Source organism: Bos indicus, chromosome 1 (assembly GCF_029378745.1).
Source record: "Bos indicus isolate NIAB-ARS_2022 breed Sahiwal x Tharparkar chromosome 1, NIAB-ARS_B.indTharparkar_mat_pri_1.0, whole genome shotgun sequence".
Taxonomy (NCBI): domain Eukaryota; kingdom Metazoa; phylum Chordata; class Mammalia; order Artiodactyla; family Bovidae; genus Bos; species Bos indicus.
The window spans coordinates 107,312,831-107,334,028 of NC_091760.1; the positions used below are offsets into that span (position 1 = coordinate 107,312,831).

Genomic DNA, 21,198 nt, shown 5'->3' on the forward strand with positions numbered 1-21,198 from the left:
ATTCTCATCACAGAGCCTGGCATATAAGCAGCACTTAAACAGTATTTCTGGGAATCAAATGAAATTTTAAAAACAAAAAGCCATGGACTCTGAAGTTAAACTCTGAAGGTTAAAATTAGCGACTAAATGAAAAATTTTTTTTCAAATCAAGTTAATTTTTTTCTCTTGGAATGGTAATGGCATGGTAATTGTAGAAGTTGGAATAGGAAAAATAAAATAATCCTCTATAACCTTGCTGCTATTATCTTTTGTGATGTTTTCTTTTTCTTGTGTACATTTTTCAAGTATATTTGGCCTTAATTTGGGTTTGTAGTTGGAATATAGCAAAGTTTTTCAGCCTTGGCACAGTTGGCATCTTCAGCCAGGTAATTCTTTGTTGTGGGAAACTTCCCGTTGTAGAATATTTAGCAGTATCCCTTGCCTTTGTCCATTTGATGCCAGTAACATATCTATCTGTTCCCTCTCATCTGCAAGTTGTAAAAAATCAAAATTGTCTCCAGAAATAGCCATATGTCCCACAGGTGACAAAATCATCCTGGGTGAGAACCCCTGGAGCGTAGTCTTGTGGGTATAGAATTAACAAAACACCAAGAAGGAACAACCTGAAAAGGAAACTGAGAGGCATACCCATTTACAATAGCATTGAAAGGAATAAATTGCTTAGGAATAAAAGGAACCAATGAGAAGAAAAACTTTTACATGGGAAACTGTAAAATGTTGCTGAAAGAAATTAAAGAGGACACAAATAGAGACATAACTGTATTCATGAATTAAAAGACTTATTATTGTTAAATGTCAGTACTACCCAAAGTGATCTACAGATTTAATGCAATCTCTAGCAAAATCTAAATTGTGTTATTTGTAGAAAAATCCATCTTAAAATTTATATGGAATCTAATGGGCCTAAATAGCCAAAAATAATCTTGGGGAAAAAAAGAGATAAAGTTGGAGATGTCATATTTCTTGGTTTTAAAACTTAGTATTATACAAAACTACAGTAGTAAAAACTGTAGGATTTGCACAAAATCAGGCATATATACCAGTGGGATAGAATGGGGAGCCCTCAAATAACTCTTGCATATATGGGCACATGATTTTTGGTGAGAGTATCAAGAGCATTCAATGGACATTCAAAAGACAGGCTTTTCAACAAATGGTGCTGAGAAAATTTGATATCCACAAGCAAAAGAATGAAGTGGGACATTCACCTAACACCATATAAAAAAATTAACTCAGAATGTACCAAGGGCATAAATAAAAGACAAAACCATAAAACTGTTAGAAGAAAACATAGGACAAAGGCTTCATGACATGGATTTAGCAATAATTTCTTGGATATGACACCAAAGGCAGAGGTAACAAAAGAGAAAATAGATAAATTGGACTACATAAAACTTGAAGATTTCTGTACATAAAAGGACCTGGCCAACATAGTGAAAAGGCAGCTGGCAGAATGGGAGAAAATATTTGCATATCTAATATGTGATTAATATCTTGAATATATAAAGAATTCTTACAGCTCAATAATAAACCATTTTTAAATGGGCAAAGGATTTGAATAAACATTTCTCCAAGGAAAATAGATACAGATGGCAGGAAAGAATCCGTCTGCCAATTCAGGAGACGCAAGTTTGATCCCTGGGTCAAAGATCCCCTGGAGAAGAAAATGGCAACCCACTCCAGTATTCTTGCATGGGAGATCCTATGGAAAGAGGACCCTGGTGGGCTACAGTCCATGGGGTCACAAAGAGAGTCAGACACGACTTAGCAACTGAACAACAGCATATGAGAAGATTCTCAGCGTTACTAGTTGAGGAAGTGGAGATCAGAATCACAGTGGGAAAACCACCTCATGTTTAGAATGACTGCTTAAAAAACAAAATAACAAGTGTTGATGAAGATGTGGAGAAATTGGTACTCTAGTACACTGTTGGTAAGAATGCAAAATGGTTCAGCCACTGTGGAAAATGATATGCTGATTCCTCAAAAAATTAAAAATAGGGTTACCATATGACCCAGCAGTTCTACCTCTGAGTTAGGAATATACCCAAAAGAATTGGAAAAGACTTGAAAGAGATATCTGTACACTTGATATATATATTTGTACACTTAATATCTGTAGCAGCATTATTTATAGTAATCAAAACATAGAAGCAAACCATGTGTTGTTCAGTGGGTAAATGGACAAATAAAATGTGGTATACGCATACAATGAAATATTCTGACCTAAGAAGAAAGAAAATTCTGGTACATGCTACAATGCGGATAAAACTTAAGGCCATTATGTTCAGTCACAAAGAGCAAAAATTAATATAATTCCACTTATATTAGGTAAAAGGTGGAGAAGCTCTATACAGTCACCAAAAACAAGACCGGGAGCTGACTGGCTCAGATCATGAACTCCTTATTGCCAAATTCAGACTTAAATTGAAGAAAGTAGGGAAAACCACTAGACCATTCAGGTATGACCTAAATCAAATCCGTCACGATTACACAGTGGAAGTGACAAATAGATTTAAGGGACTAGATCTGATAGACGGAGTGCCTGATGACCTATGGACCAAGGTTCCTGACATTGTAGAGGAGACAGAGATCAAGACCATCCCCAAGAAAAAGAAATGCAAAAAAAACCAAAATGGCTGTCTGGGAAGGCCTTACAAATAGCTGTGAAAAGAAGAGAAGTGAAAAGCAAAAGAGAAAAGGAAAGATATAAGCATCTGAATGCAGAGTTCCAAAGAATAGCAATAAGAGATAAGAAAGCCTTCCTCGGTGATCAGTCCAAAGAATTAGAGGAAAACTATAGAAAAGGAAAAACTGGAGATCTCTTCAAGAAAATTAGAGGTACCAAGGGAACATTTCATGCAAAGATGGGCTCAATAAAGGACAGAAATGGTATGGACTTCACAGAAGCAGAAGATATTAAGAAGAGGTGGCAAGAATACACAGAAGAACTGTACAAAAATGATCTTCATGGTCCAGATAATCATGATAGTGTGATCATTCACTTAGAGCCAGACATCCTGGAATGCAAAGTCAAGTGGGCCTTAGAAAGCATCACTATGAACAAAGCTAGTGGGGGTGATGGAATTCAAGTTGAGCTATTTCAAATCCTAAAAGATGATGCTGTGGAAGTGCTGTACTCAATATACCAGCAAATTTGGAAAATTCAGCAGGGGCCATAGGACTGGAAAGTGTCGGTTTTCCTTCCAATCCCAAAGAAAGGCAATGCCAAAGAATGTTCAAACTACCGCACAATTGCACTCATCTCACACGCTAGTAAAGTAACGTTCAAAATTCTCCAAGCCAGGCTTCAACAATACGTTAACTATGAATTTCCAGATGTTTAAGCTGGTTTTAGAAAAGGCAGAGGAACTAGAGATCAAACTGTCAACATCCGTTGGATCATCGAAAAAGCAAGAGTTCCAGAAAAACATCTGCTTTGTTGACTATGCCAAAGCCTTTGACTGTGTGGATCACAACAAACTGGAAAATTCTTCAAGAGATGGGAATACCAGACCTCTTGGCCTGCCTCTTGAGAAATCTGTATGCAAGTCAGGAATCAACAGCTAGAACCAGACATGAAACAACAGACTGGTTCCAAATCGGGAAAGGAGTACGTCAAGGCTGTATATTTTCACCCTGCTTATGTAACTTACATGGAGAGTACATAATGAGAAACGCTGGGCTGGATGAAGCACAAGCTGGAGTCAAGATTGCCGGGAGAAATATCAATAACCTCAGATATGCAGATGACACCATCCTTAATGGCAGAAAGCAAAGAAGAACTAAAGAGCTTCTTGATGAAAGGGAAAGAGAGTGGAAAAGGTGGCTTAAAACTCAGCATTCAGAAAACTGACATCATGGCATCTGGTCCCATCACTTCATGGCAAATAGATGGGGAAACAGTGTAAACAGTTACAGATTTTATTTTGGGGGGGCTCCAAAATCACTGCAGATGGTGACTGCAGCCATGAAATTAAAAGATGCTTGCTCCTTGGAAGAAAAGTTATGACCAACCCAGAGAGCATATTAAAAAGCAGAGACACTACTTTGCCAACAAAGGTCCATCTAGTCAAAGTTATGATTTTTCCAGTGGTCATATATGGATGTGAGAATTGGAGTGTAAAGAAAGCTGAAAGCTGAAGAATTGATGCTTTTCAACTGTGGTGTTGAAGAAGACTCTTGAGAGTCCCTTGAACTGCAAGGACATCCAACCAGTCCATCCTAAAGGAAATCAGTCCTGAATACTCATTGGAAGGATTGATGTTGAAGCTGAAACTCTAGTAATTTGGCCACATGATGTGAAGAACTGACTGATTTGAAAAGACCCTGGTGCTGGGAAAGATTGAAGGCAGGAGGAGAAGGGGACGACAAAGGATGAGATGATTGGATGGCATCACCGACTTGATGGACATGGGTTTGGGTAGACTCCAGGAGTTGGTGATGGACAGGGAGGCCTGGTGTGCTGCAGTCCACAGGGTCGCAAAGAGACTTGACACAGCTAAGCGACTGAAGTGAAGTGAACTGAATAATAGCAAAATTCATAGAAACAGAAAGTAACTTAATGGTTGCTGGGCCAAAAAGGAAATAGGGAATTGTTTAGTAGGTATGGAAAGAAAATGAAAGTCGCTCAGTCGTGTTTGACTCTGCGACTCCTTGGATTACACAGTCCATGGAATTCTCCAGGCCAGAATAGTGGAGTGGGTAGCCTTTCCCTTCTCCAGGGGATCTTCCCAACCCAGATATGGAGTTTTAATTTAAAAATGGGTATGATAGTAAATTTTATGTCATGTATATTGTAAGTTTAAAAGAAGAAAAGAAAAAACACTTGACAACAAATGTTAGGATGTCGAGCAGGGGGAACTCTCATTTATTTCTGGTGGGAATACAAATTGGTACAGTCACATTGAAAGACAGTTTGGCAGGGGGTCTTACAAAACTGAACATAACTCTTGCCATACAATTCATTAATCACACTGGTATTTATGCAAATGGAGGTAAGTAACTATGATACATCCAGACAGTGGAATATTACTCAGCATTAAGAAAAAATGTTCTACCAAGCTATGAAAAGACATGGAGGAAGCTTAAATATATACTATTAAATGAATGATGCCAGTCTAAAAGGATCACCTGTTGTATCACTCCAACTATGTTACATTCTGGAAAAGCCAAAACTGTAGAGACAATAAAAGATGAGTGTTTCCAGAGATTATAGGCAGAGTAGGACAGTGAAACTAATCTGTATGGTACTGTGATGATGCATGTGTGCTCAGTCACCTAAGACTGTGACCCTGTGGACCATAGCCCACCAGGCTCCTCTGTCCATGGGATTCTCCAGGTAAGGATACTGGAGTGAGTTGCCATTTTCTTCTCCAGGGGATCTTCCCGACCCAGGGGTCAAACCCGGGTCTCTTATTTTTCCTGCATAGGCAAGCAGGTTCTCAGCCCTAGCGCCACCTGAGTGGATACATGTTATTTTACATTTGCCAAAACTTGTAGAATGTGCCCTAATGTCAACTATGAATTTTGGGTGATAGTGATATGTCTTAGGTTCATCATTTGTAACTAAGGTGTCAACCTGGTTCAGGATGTTAATAGTGGAAGAAGGGCTAGGAATACATGAGAACTCTGAACTTTCTGTTTTTCTGTGGACTTGAAACTGCTCTAATGTTTATTTTTCAAAAAAGTATATATAGGGACTTCCTGACAGTCCAGTGCTTAAGAGTTTGTGTGCAGTGGGTGTGGGTTTGATCCCTGGTCTGGGAGCTAAGATCCCACATGCCTGAAGGCCAAGAAGCCAAAACATAAAACAGAAGCAGTGTTGTAACATTCAATAAAGATTTTTTAAAAGATCCACATCAAAAATATATTTTTAAAATGTATGTATGTCATGATATTATCCATATTAAAATGTTAAATATATAAAGCTTTAACAGATTTATTGATACACAGTCAAAACACCCATGAGAATTCAGGGAAATGGTTGTTTCTGGCAAGGCAAAAGGGAAGGGTAGAGTAGAGGGTTGAGGCTGGAGTGAGATTTTAGCAATATCTGTAACACTCTGAAATTTTTATTTCTTTAAAAAATGAAGCAAATAGAGCAAAATAGTGGCATTTATTGATACATGAGTGTTTTACAATTTTCTTTTTTTGTATATTTGACTTTTTTTAATAACTTCATTCTTATAGATAAAGTGACTAATTTGGGAATATATGTTAAAATATAGTCTACTTCATTGACTACAATGATAGAGGAGGAACTATTATTTACATAAATTTAGTCTTTTCCTGAAATACTGTTACCTACTCAGAAATGAGAATGCCTGCAGAGTGACTTCAGAGAATAAGAACGGGCTAGAGAGTGAGGTTTATTTTCATTTGAAGAAATCTGTTTTGTAGGTACCAGAGCTCACCTTTAAAAGTTCTGTAACTTATTCACCTACAGTACTATAGCACAGTAAAGGAGACATGGATTAGAAGCTTTGATTCTTGGGTAGTGCTTTTTACCTTTTTAAGTTCCCAGAAATGGCAATAAATGGTAACAGGAACAGACCAGAATTCATAGTAGATGGGGTACAGGTATTGTTTCTATGATGTTGAGCCATATTACAAAGTAAATATACAGTAATCTGATGGTTCTCAGTCATCATCTTATTTTCCCTAAAACCAGCATTTGACATAGTTAATTGTGTATATGTCCTTGAAAAAGTAATTTTTTTTACTCGATTCCAGGTTTGCACAGATTCCTACTGTCTTCTGTCTCACTGAGTCTTAGTCTTCTACCCCTTAGAGTGCCTGAAGTTGTGTTCATTCCATAGATAATTATCAGATCACCTAGTTTTAAATACAGTTTATACACAGCCAGCTTTTTAAGTTGATGTTTTTAGTCCTAACTTCTTCCTTGAACCCTCTGCTCAATTGACTGCTTGATGTCTCATTTTGATTAATTATAAGCATATTCAGCTCAGCATTTTCAAAAGTGATATTACCCTCTAAACCTGCTCATCATTCAGTCTGCCCCATCTCAGTAAATGGTAGTTCTGTCTTTGACTTACTTGGACCAGAAAGCTTCCAGCTCTTATTGTTTCCTCTCTTCCCAGTCTTATCTATCCCATTAATTAGCACATTTTGTAGGTTCAGTCTTCAGAATCCACATCTCATGATCTCCACTGCTCTGCTCCAAACTGTCATCTTTTACTGGAATTCTATAGCTATGGTGTATTCCCAACACAGTAGCTGGAATGATTCTGTTCCTGTCACTATGTCTCCCTTTGCTCAAAACCCATCAGTGACTTTCTGCCTCACTAAGTAAATGCCAAAATCTTTACAGTGGCCACCATTTCCTGCTCCTTAATTCATTGCGTATCAGCCAGCTGGACTCTTTGCTTTTCTTTCCTCTCATGTCTGGTCATTTTTTATTTGCTAATTCCTCTGCCTTGAATACTTTCTGCCAAATTACCCACATGGCTTGCTCACTCATCTTAAGGTCTTTACTTAAAAATATCCCCCTTCTTGACTTTATATTTTTTCTCTATAATATTTTTCACTATCTAACATACTATATATTTTAGTTTTTATTAATTGTCTTTCCCCAGACTAGGTTCCATGAAGACGAGATTTGTGTCCTTTTGTTCCCTGCTGTGTCCTTAACTCTGAAAACAGTTTGTGGTACATAGTGATCAGTAAACATTTGTTGAGTGAATGACTGGCTTTCTGTGTAGATGTACATGTCTGTTTAGTATGTGAACATAATTAATGTTTCTCAAATGGTGTTTTAATGGAGTAATTCAGTGATTTGCCTTTCAGTAAAGTTTTTCTGTTGGCAGTGTGAAAATCTTTGAACTTTAGTTCACAAAGAAAAATTACTATTTTGAAAATAGGAAAAAGGAAAATTAGCTTATTTGAAGAAAGATGCCACAGAAGCAGACCTAGAATGAAAAAGTAGTATGATCTAGTATAAAGAAAATTGGCCTGAGACCAGGATAATCTGAGCCTTACTGTTCTTGGACAAGTTGTTGTATAAAATGAGACAGTTAGTTGATTTCTGTTTTTTCCAGTTGTAAAATCCTATAATGCTTTTTGTGTAGATTTTTCTGTAACAAAACCATGACTTTGATTATATTCATACGCTATACATACAAGGAAAATATTCCTTAATCTCTTATATCTCTCATATTTTATTTTAATCAGATGCTGTTTTGTAAGTGGAAAAAACGAACTGGTTTTCTCATCTGAGAATGCAACAAATAAGCAGAGAGAACAGATATAACTCAGCAGTGTGTTAAGCTTAGGTTCTGTTGACTTCCTTAACTTGGTTGAATCTTGTTTAGATTCTTGTTCATCATAATTTTTTCCACTGTCTTTGCCATATGTTAAGTTTTCTTCAGCCTGTCAGTCACTTCCTGAAATTGTATTTTTTCTATAAAGTACTCAAAATCTTTGAAGAGAAATGATCATTCTTGCCAGGATTTGATCAGTCTCATTATAAAAGAGAAGGGAGTACTTACCCTTTTGCTCATGTAAAATTTGAATATGTATTTGTTTGGTATAACAGGTTTCTTTCTGCATTGTCCTTAATCACCTTCTGTGTGATTCTGAAAGTTTACCTTGCAGCATTTTCCATCTTTTGAGAGGGTTGGTTTTATGTGTCTCACCAAACTTGTCATTTCTTAACCTTTTTTCTTTCCCTACCAAATATGGGACTAGTAGCCATATACTAATAAAGTAGTTTAGTCATATTATAGTAACCCATCTTGGGAGAAGACATGTATGTATTCATATGTTTTCTCTTCTGCTCTGTGTGTGTGTATACACCTCTTGTATAAGATATTGTGCTTAGTTGCTCAGTTGTGTCCAACTCTTTGTGACCCCATGGACTGTAGCCCACCAGGCTCCTCTGTCTGTGGGATTCTGCAGGCAGGAATATTGGAGTGAGTTGCCATGCTGTCCTCCAGGGAATCTTCCCAACCCATGGATTGAACCCCAGTCTCCCACATTGCAGACGGATTCTTTACTGTCTGAGCCACCAAGGAAGCCTCTTCTACAAGATCAGTTCAGTTCAGTTACTCATTCATGTCTGACTCTTCTGCGACCCCATGGACTGCAGCATGCCAGGCTTCCCTGTCCATCACCAACTCCCGGAGCTGACTCAAACTCATGTCCATTGAGTCAGTGATGCCATCCAACCATCTCATCCTCTGTCGTCCCCTTCTCCTCCCACCTTCAATTTTTCCCAGCATCACTTACATCCCAGCATCCTTACATCACTTTCCAGTGAGTAAGTTCTTCACATCAAGTGGCCAAAGTATTGGAGTTTCAGCTTTAATATCAGTCCTTCCAATGAATATTCGGGACTGATTTCCCTTAGGATGGACTAGGCCTCTCAAAGAGTCTTCTCCAATACCACAGTTCAAAAGCATCAATTCTTTGGTGCTCAGCTTTCTTCATAGTCCAACTCTCAAATCCATACATGACTACTGGAAAAACCATATCCTTGACTAGACAGACCTTTGTTGACTAATGTCTCTGCTTTTTAATACGCTGTCTAGGTTGGTCATAGCTTTTCTTCCAAGGAGCAAGCATCTTTTAATTTCATGGCTGCAGTCACCACCTGCAGTGACTCTGGAGCCCCCCAAAATGAAGTCTGACACTGTTTCCATTGTTTCCCTGTCTGTTTGTCATGAAGTGATGGGACCAGATGCCATGATCTTAGTTTTCTGAATGTTGAGCTTTAAGCCAACTTTTCTACTCTCCTCTTTCACTTTCATCAAGAGGTTCTTTAGTTCTTTGCTTTCTGCCATAAGGGTGGTATCATCTGCGTATCTGAGGTTATTGATATTTCTCCCAGCAATCTTGATTCCAGCTTGTGCTTCATCCAGCCCAGCGTTTCTCATGGCGTACTCTGCATGTAAATTAAATAAGCAGGGTAGCAATATACAGCCTTGACATACTCCTTTCCCGATTTGGAACCAATCTGTTGCTCCATGTCCGGTTGCTTCTTGACCTGAATATAGATTTCTCAGGAGGCAAGTCAAGTGGTCTGCTATTCCCATCTCTTTCAGAATTTTCCACAGTTTGTTATGATCCACACAGTCAAAGGCTTTGACGTAGTCATTATAGCAGAAGTGTATGTTTTTCTGAAACTCTTGCTTTTTCGATGATCCAGTGTACTTTGGCAGTTCGATCAAGTGAATTTGATTTGCTTGTACAAGATAGGCGAATATAGAAAACTTCAGAAATTCAACTTTTTCATATTCTTCTTACCTTTATTTTCTGACTTTTCCAAATATAACTTTTGAATTTAATCTATTTCCTTATTGTTTGAATATTGAGTAAATAATGAAACTCTAATGTCTTTCCTTAGAGTTAACAAGTGTTAATGGTTACTTACATTTTTGTGATTTTTTAAAAAAATTTACATTCATGTACTAATAAATTTCAATGCTTATAATTTAGATATGTATCATTTTAAAGTATAGTATCTGTAGGTTAGAATTGTTTCTTAAAACTGCTTCAAAAGCTTGCCAAGGTTTCATGTGGCCTCCTACTGTGAATTTACTCTTAAACTTCTCTTGTACTGAATCTGCATTCATCTTTATGCTTGGCAGAGATAAGAACTTGATTCTGCTTGTGAAGACTTTTACCTATCACTAGTAGTGCTAATTAGAACTTTTCTCTCATACTGCTCCTATTATTTATCACTGAGAAGTAAGTCCACAGTTAGAGCAAGCATTTAGTGTTAAGCATTTAACTTTTATTGTAAAGTTGAAATGTGGAGTTGAAATTTATTTGCTAGCAAATAAATAAGCACCATAATGACTGCTGCTGCAGAGATCAACAGGTGGAAGTGAGAGGAGGAAAAATAGGTAAAGAACGGAAGACAGATTTTGTATAGTTATTTTATCTTTCACATTCAATTTACTGCATTTATTGGGTTAAAGAGCTGTTGTCCTTACCGAGTATGTTTAGGATGTGATGGCTATTGAGGTTGAAAACACTAGTAACTCACTTTTCCCTGAAATGTTGTGTAGGTCAGCTTTTCATGTCATGACTAATTTGACTTCTTGCCTACCTTTCTGTTCCCGGCTTCTCATGTTCTTCAACAGATCCTACACATGACATCTTTTATGCATCTCTGTTTTTGTATATGCTGTATTTTCTACCTGGAATGCCTGTCTCTAACCAGATTTCAATTCAATCTTAAAGATTCAGCTTATATTTCATCTTTATTACATAGTCTCCCTGCTGCTAAGATCAGTTTGCATGTTATAACACATTGCATATATTTAAATAAATAAAGTCAAGTAACCTGTTTGGAATGGTGTTTGGCACCCAATGTTTGCTAAATGTTAGACCTTATTTTATTAAATTATATTTCTCTGCCATAAGAGTACTAGCTTAAGGCCATGGATATGCTATGTCCAGTCCATCTTTGTATTTCTAGTGCTTGGCATATAGGTGATTAATAAATATTTGGATGGTTGAGTGTATGCTTTTTAGCAGGCTTAAAGTGGTAATACAGTAGAATCTATGTTGTGGGAAGGATATGTGTGTGTTTAACTTTTTAAAAACTACTGGGATATAGCTTACCTTGCATAAACCTCATCCATTTTAGGTGTACAATTTAATTATTTTTAGCAGATTTTCAGAGTTGTGCTGACTACTACAATCCCGTTTTAAAATATATTTCATCTCTTCACAAAATAAGATTTTTTCTTCTTTTTCTTTTTTGTGCTATTACCTAATTATCAATACTTCTAGGGTAAAAATGACAGGCTAGATGACATAAAGTCAAAGTATTAAATTCCTTATCTCTTGAATGACTAACTTTAGAATTTTCTTTAAACATTTAAGTTTCATACTGTATGTTGTTATATTACCATATTTTAGATTAATAGTTTTTAAAGAAAACTGTACATTGATAAAGGTGACTTAGAAATTAAATAGCCATAAATTAAGAAAGAAAATACTATACCCTACACCCCATTAGAGCAGAGAAAGTATTTAATCCCTAGAACCGAATGGACATACAGTAATTATTTGTTAATTTTAAGAACCACATTCCTTCTAAATGGAAGTTCTGTGTTCTGTAAGATTCACTTGTTTGAATTTTTGGCGATTTCTTGTCCCCTTTTGCCTGAATTTAAAACTTTGAAGCTGTATTACAAGCGAAGAAATACAGAAATTCTGGGTGATCAGATCAGCCTGAACTCTATCTACTCTTTATTGGGGGAGGAGAGATGGAGGGAGGCGCCCTCTACAGCCTTTGTCCTTTAGATAGTCTTTGGCCTATAAATAAGCCTTTGGCCAGTTTGGCAGCCTTTTGGAATTCTGATTGACAGCTTACTGCATCAGTGTAAATCATGTGACTCCATAACTATTGTGTTTGCATGTAGTGTGTAAAAAACTGCTCTTTAGAATAAGTTAAAATTTAGAAAAAGAAACCTTATGTATCCCTTTCATGAGACCTCAGGGGAAAAAAATCCTTGATTTGAGATGGGATTGTGATTTGAAAATATCTAAATATCTAATACTTTTAAGACATTTGGTTTTTTGCAATTAAAAAAAAAAAACAAAAAAAACCAGTAAATGCTACCAGGCTGGTGCATGGGATGTCTTTCTACTATTTTATTCAGTTGTCTCTTTACCTCAATCATTCTCTTAAATAAAAAAATCTTTTTTGCTTTATTATAAAAACGATTGTCACTTTTCTTGTTTTGTATGTTTTTATGGCTAGTAATAGCCCAAAGCTTATGTCATAACTGTAGTCTAAATTAGTTTGATAAATCCTTTTGTAGTGGTTCAAATTATCAGAAACTCTAAATTTAATAAATAAGATAGATTAAAATGGGGAAATTTTGTGTATATATAGCAGTTGTTTAGGATTTATTAATAGCTTGCTTTATTAAAAAGAAGTTACAGCCTGTTGATTATACGTTAATCCCACTTCTTTAAATGGGATGAGAAACCAGACTAGAAATCATCTCTGTCCCTCAGAAGTCTGCCTTTTACTAGACAAACCTTAGTACATTTTGCAGGTTTTATTTTCTGTGTGTGAGACATAGGACATTGTTTTTTGTTACTGTTTACTTGAGTTGTTTATTGTTTTAGTATTGTGATACAGTGAAAAGCCCATTGTCTTGATAGTGGTGCTTCTGCTTTAGAATGAACCATTGGCTCTAAAAACTGGCTTGAACTCCATTTGACTTGTGGGAGACAGTATCACTTAGTGGTTAATTGGCTATGTATGAAACTCTGAATTCTGGGCCTCCCTGGTGGCTCAGACAGTAAAGAATCCTTTACTGCTTGAAATGCAGGAAATGTGGGTTCTATCCCTGGGTCAGGAAGATCCCCTGGAGAAAGAAATGACTACCCACTCCAGTATTCTTGCCTGGAGAATCACATAGACAGAGGAGCCTCGCGGGCTAAAGCCCATGGGTCAGAAAGAGACACAGTTGAGCGACTAAACATGCACACACGCTCTCAATTGTAATCCTGGGTGTCACACTTCTAGCCATGTAGCCTTGGTCAAGTAATTTGACGTTTCTAAGCCTCAGTTCCCTTATTTGCAAAAAGAAAGAAAGATTTTTTCTTCTTACCTCTGAAGGCTGTAATGATTGAACCATGGTGAATATTGAAAGTCTTACTATAATATTTGGCTAATTGTTTTTACTCATTTGCAGCGTACTATACAATACTAATACTTACTAGTATTTTTAGTTGTCATATTTTTAAATTCCATAGCTTTACCAAAGCTCAAATGATCACTTAAACAAAGATGGGATAAATTGATTTGGTCAAAAATTGAGGTAAAGATTTCCACACATTTAAGATCAGTACATTTTGAGAAGGAATAATATTTATTCCTCATGTTATTCCTTATATATAGAACTAGTGTATATTCTAATGGAGGAAGGGAACAATAAGCAAATAAAGTTTTACATAGTATATTAAAATGTTGTAAGGGCTATGGAGAAAAATTAGAGAAGCCCAGTACCCAGATGTATAGTTGCTGGATAGTTAGGAAAAGGAAGACCTCATCATGGAGGTGACATTTGAAACACTCGAAGATGAGTGAACACTGCAGATATTGAGGGAAGAGCATTACAGCCTGAGGATATAACAATAGCAATAATAAATACCTTAACATGTGCACTATGTGCCAGAAATTTTATGTACTTTGTATGTGTTTGTTTAATCCTTACAGTAATCCTATGATACAGGTACTTTTGTTATTGTTCTTCAGTTACTAAGTCATGTCCAACTCTTTTGCAACCCCATGCACTGTAGCCTGCCAGGCTCCTCTGTCCATGAGATTCCATAAGCAAGAATACTAGAGCAGATTGCCATTTCCTTCTCCCAGGAATCTTCCCGACCCAGGGATTGAACCCTCGTCTCCTGCATTGGCAGGTGGGTTCTGTACCACTGAGCTACCATGGAAGCCCATGGGTGGTTTTTTGTTTTTTGTTTTATTAATCCCCATTGTATAGATGAGGAAACTGGGGCATGGTAACAATTATTATGGCTGAAAATTAAACCAAATCAGTTTATTTCTAGAGTCCATTTTCTTAGTAGTTGCTATATGGTATGTTAGAAAATGCCTTGAAGAGAGAATTTCCAGTGTGTTAGAGGAATAGTAAAGTTAGTGAGGATACAGCAGAATGGATGGAGAGAATCATAGGAATTGAGATCTAGGAGGTGGTAACCAGGGAGGGGATGAGATGGGAATACTGAAGCCATTGCAGTGACTTGGCATTTACTCCAAAGTGGAAAACCATTGGGTGGTTTTGAAGAGGGGAGTAAAATGATCTGATTGACTTTTTAGAAAGGGTTTCTTTACTGAGTCTTCCCATGAAGACTATGGGTAGAATTCAAGAAAACCTGGGAACTTAGAAAAAAAATAATTGCATCCTTGTTTTCACTAACTTCTAGCTGAAAGAGTATTTCCTTCAGTTAATAATGTAGCCAATAAACCTCCGTATTTATTAAAGTTACCTGTGATTTTTGTTACTGCCTATAAAAATCAGTTTTGTTGCAAGATATCCTGAAATACCATTCATGGTCATCATTACTTTGAAAGTATAGTAATTATTATGGAACTGCTAGGTTCCATTTAATATGACAATGAAGCATATGTATTACAGTTTGTTGTTTCATGTTTTCTATATTTTGGGAACAATACATTTAATTGGCTTTTTTGGTAATAGTCCATATTTTATTTCTATATTTAAAACCACTGTCTGAGTTCCAGAGAATAGCAGGGAGGGATAAGAAAGCCTTAAGTGAACAGTGCAAAGAAATAGAGGAAAACAATAGAAAAGGAAAGGCTAGAGATCTCTTCAAGAAAATTGGAGTTACCAAGGGAACATTTTCATGCAAAGATGAGCGCAATAAAGGAGAACGGGAGAAGAGATTAAGAAGAGATGGCAAGAATACACAGAAGAACTATACAAAAAAAGGTCTTAGTGACGCATATAATCAAAATGGTGTTGTCACTCATCTGGAGCCAGACATCCTGGAGTGGGAAGTCAAATGAACCTTAGGAAGCATTTCTACAAAGCTAGTGGAGGTGATGGAATTCCAGTTGAGCTATTTTAACATCTTAAAAGATGATTTAATGACATGCTGCACTCAGTATGTCAGCAAATTTGGAGAACTCAGCAGTGGCCACAGGACTGGAAAATGTGAGTTTTCATTCCAGTCCCAAAGAAGGGCAATACTGTATGATTGCGCTCACTTTATATGTTAGCAAGATAATGCTCAAAATTCTTCAAGCTAGGCTTCAGTAGTACATGAATCGAGCACTTCCAGATGAACAAGCTGGGTTTAGAAAAGGCAGAGGAACTAGAGATCAAATTGCCAACGTCTATTGGGTCATAGAAAAGGCAAGAGAATTCCAGAAAAACATCTACTTCTGTTTCATTGACTCCACAAAAGCCTTTGACTGTGTGGATCACAACAAACTGTGAAATGGGAATACCAGATCACCTGACCTGCCTCCTGCGAAACCTGTGTGCAGGTCAAGAAGCAACAGTTAGAACCGGACATGGAACAACAGACTGGTTCATAATTGGGGAAGGAGTATGTCAAGGCTGTATATTGTCACCCTGCTTATTTAACTTCTATGCAGAGTACATCATGTGAAATGCTGGGCTGGATGAAGCACAAACTGGAATCAAGATTGCTGGGAGAAATATCAATAACCTCAGATATGCAGATGACACCACCCTTATGGCAGGAAGCAAAGAGGAACTAAAGAGCCTCTTGATAAGGGTGAAAGGAGAGTGAAGTAGCTGGCTTAAAACTCAACATTAGCCTCCAATTAAAATAAATAAATTTATATTAAAAAAAAAAAAAGAAAACTCAACATTAACTTTTTGAAAAAAGCTAAGATCATGGCATCCGGTCCCATCACTTCATGGCAAGTAGATGAAGAAGCAATGAAAATAGTGACTGATTTTATTTTCTTGGGCTCCAGAATTACTGGTGACTGCAGCCATGAAATTAAAAGACACTTGCTTCTTGGAGGAAAAGCTATGATAAACCTATACAGTGTGTTAAAAACCAAAGACATCACTTTGCCAGCAAAGATCTGTATAGTCAAAGCTGTGGTTTTTCCAGTAGTTGTGTACGGATGTGAGCGTTATTAGACCATAAAGAAGGCTGAGCACTGAAGAATTGATGCTTTTTAATTGTGGTGCTGAAAAAGACTTTTGAAAGTCTCTTGGACTACAAGGAGATCAGACTGTCAGTCCTAAAATAAATCAGTCCTGAATATCCATTGGAAGGACTGATGCTGAAACTTTTATACTTTGGCCACCTGATGCCAAGATCCAACTCAAAAGAAAAGCCCCTGATGCTGGGAAATATTGAGAGCAGGAGGAGAAGGGGGCAACAGAGAATGAGTTCATTGGATTGCCTCACCAACTCAATGGATGTGAATTTGAGCAAACTCCAGGAGATACAGGACAAGAAAGCCTGGCACAGTTCATAGGGTCATAAAGAGTCAGACACGACTTAGCAAATGAGTAACAGCAACAGTCTGAGAAGGTGGCCATTGATTGCACTGGGCTGACAAGTCTATGGCACACAAAGATTAAGACTCCCTATGAGGATTACTTTGGTTGCTGTGATAATAATGGACTGGAAGAAAGATGGAGAGCAAGAACAGAGAGAGGGATGCAAGTTAGGAGGCTTTTGCAGTTATCTAGTGGAGAGAGAATGGTGAGTTGGGTCAGAGAGTGGCAGAGAAATCATCATATGTAGTTGTATTTCAGATAAGTTTTGATGATTGAAGCAATATGATTTGCTAACAAATCAAGTGTGTAATATGAGAGAAAAGGAAGAATTAGGGTTGGCTTTAATATATAATTTGATCTGTGCAACTGGAAGGATGGAGTTGCCATTTGCTGAAATTCTCTTTGAAATTATTAATAGACCTGGAATATTGGATATATTGCAAATTTTTAAAACAGTAACATAAGGCTTATAAAAATACAAAAATACTAAGTAAAAGAACTCATAATCTAACCCTCATATGAACCATGTGAGATGGGGTAGAACATATGTTTGTTAAAGATTAAAAGTTTCGGTTTCAGATACATTTGATGTATTTATTAGACATTCTAAGTATTACTTCATGAATTGCTCGCTCCACTTAATATGTCTTGGCATATGCAGTTATTAGAAAGAATGAGGTGGTCCTGTACATAATATGAACTGGTATCGTTTCTGAATGTCTGAATGTTTTACATATATCCATGTATCCATGTGTTAGGTAACTTTAAAGTGAGAAAAACAGGTTAAAAAACAGAATGGTTACAGTATGTGATAGAATAATTATGTGCTCCTTAGGAAAAATAAAATAGATCTGCATATACCATCATGAAAGGTCTTCCAGATCTTTAAAGAAAATAAATAAAAATAAGGTAAAGAACAGAATAAGTGTATCAGAATCATAGTAAACCTAGCTATGTTTATCTTTAAAGAAAGAGGCTGTGAATTATCAGCAAGGTTTTCGCCCCCTCCCCCACCCCCCTTTTTTAAAGCAATTCCGTTTACTAACCTTGTACATATATTACTTTTTAAATAGGGAATTCTTACAAGGAGTGAGATTATGGATTATTCTTTGTACCTTTGTGTTTTTAATAATTCCTATGTTACAGTTTTAAACTTTTATGATATATCCAATATTATAGTTCCAGTAGTAATTTCAAAGAGATTTTCAGTATTTAAGAATGTGAATATGAAGTGAAGATAGGAAATCATCATATAATCTTTATTAGGAGTAAAATATGACTTTATGTATATATATGACTAGAAGAAAAGATTAGGGGTGTACATCAAAATGTTAATAGCAGTTTTCTCTGGGTAATGGAATTTGAGGTGATTTTTTAAAAACAATTTTCTTTAATTTCTTTCAGACTATGAGAAGACAACGAAATGAAGTTGTAGTTGAATTAAGAAAGGTGAGTCTGATTAATATTGTGTACTTTCAAGTATAATTACAGCAGCCATATATAGAGAAATTAGCAAATGTATATGAATCTCAAGTGCTTAAATGAGCATTTCTTTTTTCTTTGAAAATGGAGATATTGACTAAATTTGACAACTGTTGGCAAGGTGCATTTTGTCGAGTATCTAAAATAAAGGTAAACATATTATCTGATGGTTTTTTCTTCTGTAATTTTAAATGGTTTATATAAAGTGTATGTCATAGTTATACTAAATAGTTCTGCTATTTACAATAATTACTCCATAAAAGGAGCTTGGTATTTAAAAATTTCATCAACTTTTCAAGTATTAAAGTAGGTTAGTTGAGAATATATTTTAAAATTCATCCTGAACATTTTAGTGAAATTCAAGTGACCCTTAATTTTTGTAAGACATTGTTAATTTTTGTCTGATTTTTGAACTGCCCAACTTTTGCTTTGACTTTGCTTTTAGGTGATAAAGAGAAGCTCCCAGATGATGTATAAAATGGTTCAGTACTTTTAAATAAATATGTATGTTTGTTTGGTCCTGGCTTAAACTCTACTCTTATCTTTTTTAATCAAATTAGGTTTGTTGTTTTTTTTTTTAGTTTGTTTTTACATTGTTCACAGTTCATTAAAAATGTAGTGTTTGGAGTTTGGGGCTCAAATAGGTGTTGCTTACCTGTTTAATTCACAATTTGGTTTAATTGTCTGCATTTGCATTTTACTTTTAAAAGTCACTTTGTATTTTTTTGTAGGCACAGGATTGTCTAATTTTTATGTGAAACTACTTAGCTTTTAAAAATTTAACTGAAGTTGTATTTTTTTAAGAATAAAAGAGATGAACATCTCTTAAAGAGGAGGAATGTACCACATGAAGATATCTGTGAAGACTCTGACATAGATGGCGATTATAGAGTGGTAAGTTATTGTTATTCTGGTAATTTAAAAATTATGTGATTTTTACATAAATACAGAATTACAAGGTGAATTTTTAACTTAATTTTCTCTAACTTTTTCCTAGCAAAATACCTCTCTAGAAGCTATAGTTCAAGTAAGTTGATTTCCCCTCCCCCACCCTCATTCATATTTCTTGTACTTGTCAACTAATTATTGTGTATCTGCATCAAAAATTGTTTGGTTTTTTATAGAATGCTTCAAGTGATAACCAAGGAATTCAATTAAGTGCAGTTCAAGCTGCTAGGTAAGTTAAGGACATATTTAATGTTTGTAACTTAGGTTTGGGTTTTTACTATATAGTAGTCCTGTTTCTTATTAACTTTGATGACAAACAATAAAAAATAGTCATAGACCTAATGAATTTATTTTAAAAATTATTCTCTAAGATTATTCTCTAATTTAGAATATTAAAATTAGCAAATTTCTAATTCACTAAGAACCAGAAACTTTAATGTACATTTAAAATGTGCAAACACTGGAGAAAGGTTGATTTGACATGTTATTGCTATAGACTAATAGAAAAACATTGTAAAACTTTTCATTCTTTAATGAATAATAGGTTTAATTTTATTAAAAGTCAGATTCTTCAGCTCCTGCTCGGGTAGCTGATTCTTCTCACAATTTTCATATTGATCAAACGATAAGTTGAATTAAAGCTTTAAAAGACACTTACTCCTTGGAAAGTTATAACCAACCTAGAGAGCATATTGAAAAGCAGAGACGTTACTTTGCCAACAAAGGTCTTTCTAGACGAGGCTATGGTTTTTCCAGTGGTCATGTATGGGGGTGAAAGTTGGACTGTGAAGAAAGCTGAATGCTGAAGAATTGATGCTTTTGAACTGTGGTGTTGGAGAAGACTCTTGAGAGTCCCTTGGACTGCAAGGAGATCCAACCAGTCCATTCTGAAGGAGATCAGCCCTGGGATTTCTTTGGAAGGACCGATGTGAAAGCTGAAACTCCAATACTTTGGCCACCTCATGTGAAGAGTTGACTCATTGGAAAAGACTCTGATGCTGGGAGGGATTGGGGGCAGGAGGAGAAGGGGACGACAGAGGATGAGATGGCTGGATGGCATCACCAACTCAATGGACATGAGTTTGAGTGAACTCCAGGAGTTGGTGATGGACAGGGAGGCCTGGCGTGCTGCAATTCATAGGGTCTCAAAAAGTCGGACACGACTGAGCGACTGAACTGAACTGAACTAAACAGCATGTACAGGCTGCAAGATGTTAAGATTTAGGACTACAGAAACTCCTACTTATCATTTTACATATTTCTGTTGTAAAACCTGTGCACTCATATTTCAAAGGAAAAGCCAGAGAAACTTAACTACTGAGACATTTGTATTAATAAATAGCGTGGGGAAGACATGGTTGTATCATAGTACAATATAGTGGTTTCTTTGTTTTTTTATATATGTAAGAATAATACCCTATGTTCTAATTATCAGTAGGAAAGAGACACTTAAGCAAGAAATTAACTTGTTATAAAATGTTAAAGTGGAAAAAGACTTCACATCTTCATATAATATCTTATCCAGTGCTTTTGAGTCCCTTTTATGTTTATTAGACTTTGCTACTTTTGTATATTCACTGTATATGGCCTAGAACCAATAAGGAAATTATAAGATTACAGTGTTGTCCTCTACAGGTTAAAGAACTTATTAGAAAGGTCTTTGTTAATATAGGAAGAAAGTCACAGAAATCTTCATATCTCAGCAAATTAATGTTAATAGGAAGAATGATTAAGAAATTAATACATT

The 21,198-nt window shown here is 36.1% G+C and overlaps 1 protein-coding gene across 1 annotated transcript in view; it reads left to right on the plus strand.

Annotated features, from left to right (window-relative positions):
• The window catches only part of KPNA4 (karyopherin subunit alpha 4), a 62,157-nt gene that overhangs the window by 12,248 nt on the left and 28,711 nt on the right, over nucleotides 1–21,198 (plus strand). Inside the window, exons 2-5 of the mRNA XM_070792371.1 lie at nucleotides 18,426–18,470; nucleotides 19,308–19,397; nucleotides 19,501–19,530; nucleotides 19,628–19,680. Coding sequence (XP_070648472.1) covers nucleotides 18,426–18,470; nucleotides 19,308–19,397; nucleotides 19,501–19,530; nucleotides 19,628–19,680 — 218 coding nt within the window. The remainder of the gene's footprint in view (nucleotides 1–18,425; nucleotides 18,471–19,307; nucleotides 19,398–19,500; nucleotides 19,531–19,627; nucleotides 19,681–21,198) is intronic.